The following is a 3,386-nucleotide window of genomic DNA, read 5'->3' as shown; positions in this document are numbered from 1 at the left end:
TGCGGTTCATCCGTGCAAAATTTTCTCTGGTCGTTCGATCGTTCATGCCACCCGTGAGAACGACTTTCCTACCCGTTTTTATCTGTCCACTTGCCGCGCGTTTTGCCGTTTGCACGGATACCGCAAGGAACGTTTTCGCGTGAGAGGTCACATACGTTCGGATCATTTTGAACCCTCCTGTTATCAAGGCATCTTGGCCACAGCAGTCGATGTCACAGTTGCGTGTAATTGATGATATGTTAACTTTGTGACTCCATCGATTCCATTTATACCCAGTGCATAAGCTATGTTTTCTTTATTCGGGAGATTTCAGTGGCAAACCCGCGCTCACAAGTAATTCCATGGAAGGGGAGCCTGGAGCAGAAACATTTGTGGCTTCGCTCTCTAAAAGCACAGAATATCTCCCATTGAGGACCGTCCCAGTCATTCTGAAGAATGGAAGTAAGTCAATGCGCGTTAATGCTTTGCTGGATGATGGAAGTACTAGAACTTATGTAAATGAGGATGTTGCAGATTCCCTAGGGTTGGAAGGTGAGCCAGTTTCATTGAATGTCCAACTCCTGAATGACACCACAGCCCAGCTTAGAAGCCGATCAGTTAAATTTGAGCTAGAGAGCTGCGATGGTCGTGTGAAAAAAGAGGTTGCAGCCCAGACAACAAAACGCGTTACTGGTAATATGCGCGCCATAAACTGGGCGGTGGAAAAGAAGAACTGGTCGCATCTGAAAGGAATAAGGTTTCCATCACTGGGCAGACGTCCCATTATTGACATGTTAATAGGGTTGGACCTGTCAGACCTACATTGCTCATTAAAGGAAGTTAAAGGCAACCCTGGTGAACCCATCGCAAGGTTAACTCCTCTTGGATGGACAAGTATTGGCTTATTCCAGGAAAATTCAGAAAATGAAGTTAATCACATGTCATTCTTCATTGGGGAGGAAAGAAAACTGGACGCTTTGATTAAGCAGATGTGGGAGATTGAGGAACCTCAATCATGTTCACTGGTTCGTCCTCAAGACAAAGAAGCTGAGAAAACTGTTCTGGCCACCCTCAAACAAACTTCCGAAGGATACGTGGTGGGACTGCCCTGGAAATCTGTTGCCCCATCCCTTGAAGACAACTACACCATGGCTTTAACTCGTTTAGAGAGTACAGAGCGTAAATTGGCAAAGCAGCCTGAGATAGCAGCAGCTTATCAAGAGGTAATCAATGGATATGAGAGAAAGGGATACATTTGTGAAGTTCAGTCTGAGAAGGAACAAGTAACTAAGGTCTGGTACCTTCCCCACTTTCCTGTTGTCAGACAAGACAAGAGTACAAGCAAAGTGAGACCTGTATTCGACGCATCGGCCAAGTATAAAGGGGTGTCACTAAATGATGTTCTCCACCAAGGGCCCAAATTGCAAAATGAGCTCATCAATGTTCTAGTCAGGTTTAGACGATCACCAATAGCTCTAGTATGCGACATTACAGAGATGTATCTTCAAGTACATCTGCAGCCAGCTGACAGATCAGTTCATAGATTTCTGTGGCGAGACATGAACAAGAATGATCCACCCAAAGTGTACGAGTTTACTCGAGTCGTGTTCGGAGTCAATGCATCGCCTTATCTGGCTCAATTGGTGGCTCAGCACAATGCCAAGTTAAACTCCGATGAATTCCCCAGAGCAGCAGAAACTGTATGCGAAAGTACCTACGTGGACGACAGCCTAGATTCTGTGGAGACAGTTGAAGAAGCTATCAGGCTGCACAATGATCTCACTACGCTTTGGAAGCGAGCTGGTATGACACCAAAGAAATGGCTCTCTAACAGTGAAGAGGTTCTGAAAGTGATACCAAAGGATCATTGTGTCGCAAATTTGGATCTTGAAGCACAAGTCTTGCCAGTCATTAAAACTCTAGGGATTTCCTGGGAGTCAAACTCAGATCAGTTTACTTTTGTGGTGCACCCATCACCAGATGGCTTTAACTGGACAAAGAGAAGCTTTTTGAGTCGGACATCAACATTTTTTGACCCCTTGGGACTAGTATCGCCATTTACCATCAGAGCTCGCATGATATTGCAAGCAATGTGGACTGCTGGCCTAACCTGGGATCAAAAGCTACCAGTTGATCTTGCCAAGGCAGCATCGACATGGTTTAGAGAGCTTCCAGATTTGTCTGGGGTCAAGGTACCAAGATCTCTGAAGAAGTCTGAACAAGTCATAGATTCACAACTGCATATATTTACAGATGCATCACAGGAGGCATATGGTGCAGTAGCTTACCTGAGACACGAGTATCAGTCAGGAAGTACAACAGTTCGTTTTGTGATGTCAAAGGCAAAGGTTACACCGCTGAAATCCATTAGTGTTCCCCGACTGGAACTGATGGCAGCTATTGTTGGCTTACGAATCGCCGAAACAGTGGGGCAGACGCTCAGTCTTCCAAAGGATAAGTGGGTCTTCTGGTCTGACAGTCTGGATGTTTTGCATTGGGTATGTGGACATTCCCGTCAGTTCAAGCCATTTGTCTCAAACAGGGTTGGGGAAATACAGACCAAAACTGATCCTGCGCAGTGGCGCTATGCACCAACCAAAGTTAATCGTGCCGACAAATTGAGTAGGGGGATGCCAGCAGATTCATTGGTCAACGACCAGACCTGGTGGAATGGTCCTGAGTATTTGAGTCAGCCAGAGCAAATGTGGCCCCAAGTGCCCCTGCCCAGTCTCTGTTCAGATGACGTGGAGAAGAAACTAAAGTTCAGGGTCACACTTCTTAACTCTTCTGAAAGAGAAGTAGCCATGCCCAAATTGAAGTGGAAAGACACAAGACTTGATCCAGGGCGATTCTCAGACTGGTTTAAATTTCTTCGTGTTTTGGCCTACGTTGTTCGTTTTGTTCAAAACGGCTCAAAGGTGGCAAAACTTCAAGGCCCCTTAACAGTAGAGGAGATCAATGATGTTGAGGTTATGGTTCTTCGTCAAGTACAACAAGAGTCCTACCCTGAGGAGTTCTCACGAGCTCGCAAAGGAGAAACTTTACCTACACGATCAAAGATTTTACCAATCTCTCCCATTTTAGGAAGTGATGGACTATTACATGGAAACAGCCGTTTGCGATTGGCAGAACATATTTCCTGGGAAGCTCGACACCCTATTATCCTTCCAAGAAAGCATCAAGTAACGAGACTAATCGTTGAACGCCTACATAAAGACAGCAATCATTCAGGGACAAATCCGGTTTTAGCAATGTTATCTGCTAGGTTTTGGATTCCTGGAGCTCGAGAAGAGATTCGTGATTGCGAAAGAGCATGCATGGTTTGCCGAAGAAGAAAAGTTCAGCCCGCTTCGCACATTATGGCTCCACTCCCTGCAGTGAGAGCAGAAATGTCGCTTCGAGCATTC

The 3,386-nt window shown here is 45.7% G+C and overlaps 1 protein-coding gene across 1 annotated transcript in view; it reads left to right on the top strand.

Annotated features, from left to right (window-relative positions):
• The first annotated feature begins 1,127 nt into the window (after window positions 1-1,127).
• Window positions 1,128-3,386, top strand: part of LOC137968672 (uncharacterized) — a 2,331-nt gene continuing 72 nt past the window's right edge. Inside the window, exon 1 of the mRNA XM_068815193.1 lies at window positions 1,128-3,386. This exon is cut by the window's right edge and continues 72 nt beyond it. Within this exon, the coding sequence (XP_068671294.1) occupies window positions 1,128-3,386 (2,259 nt within the window).

The sequence above is a fragment of the Montipora foliosa genome, chromosome 8 (assembly GCF_036669935.1).
Source record: "Montipora foliosa isolate CH-2021 chromosome 8, ASM3666993v2, whole genome shotgun sequence".
NCBI classification, from domain to species: Eukaryota; Metazoa; Cnidaria; class Anthozoa; order Scleractinia; family Acroporidae; genus Montipora; species Montipora foliosa.
Note: the sequence above shows the minus strand (reverse complement) of the source record. Positions and strands in the feature narration are given on the sequence as shown.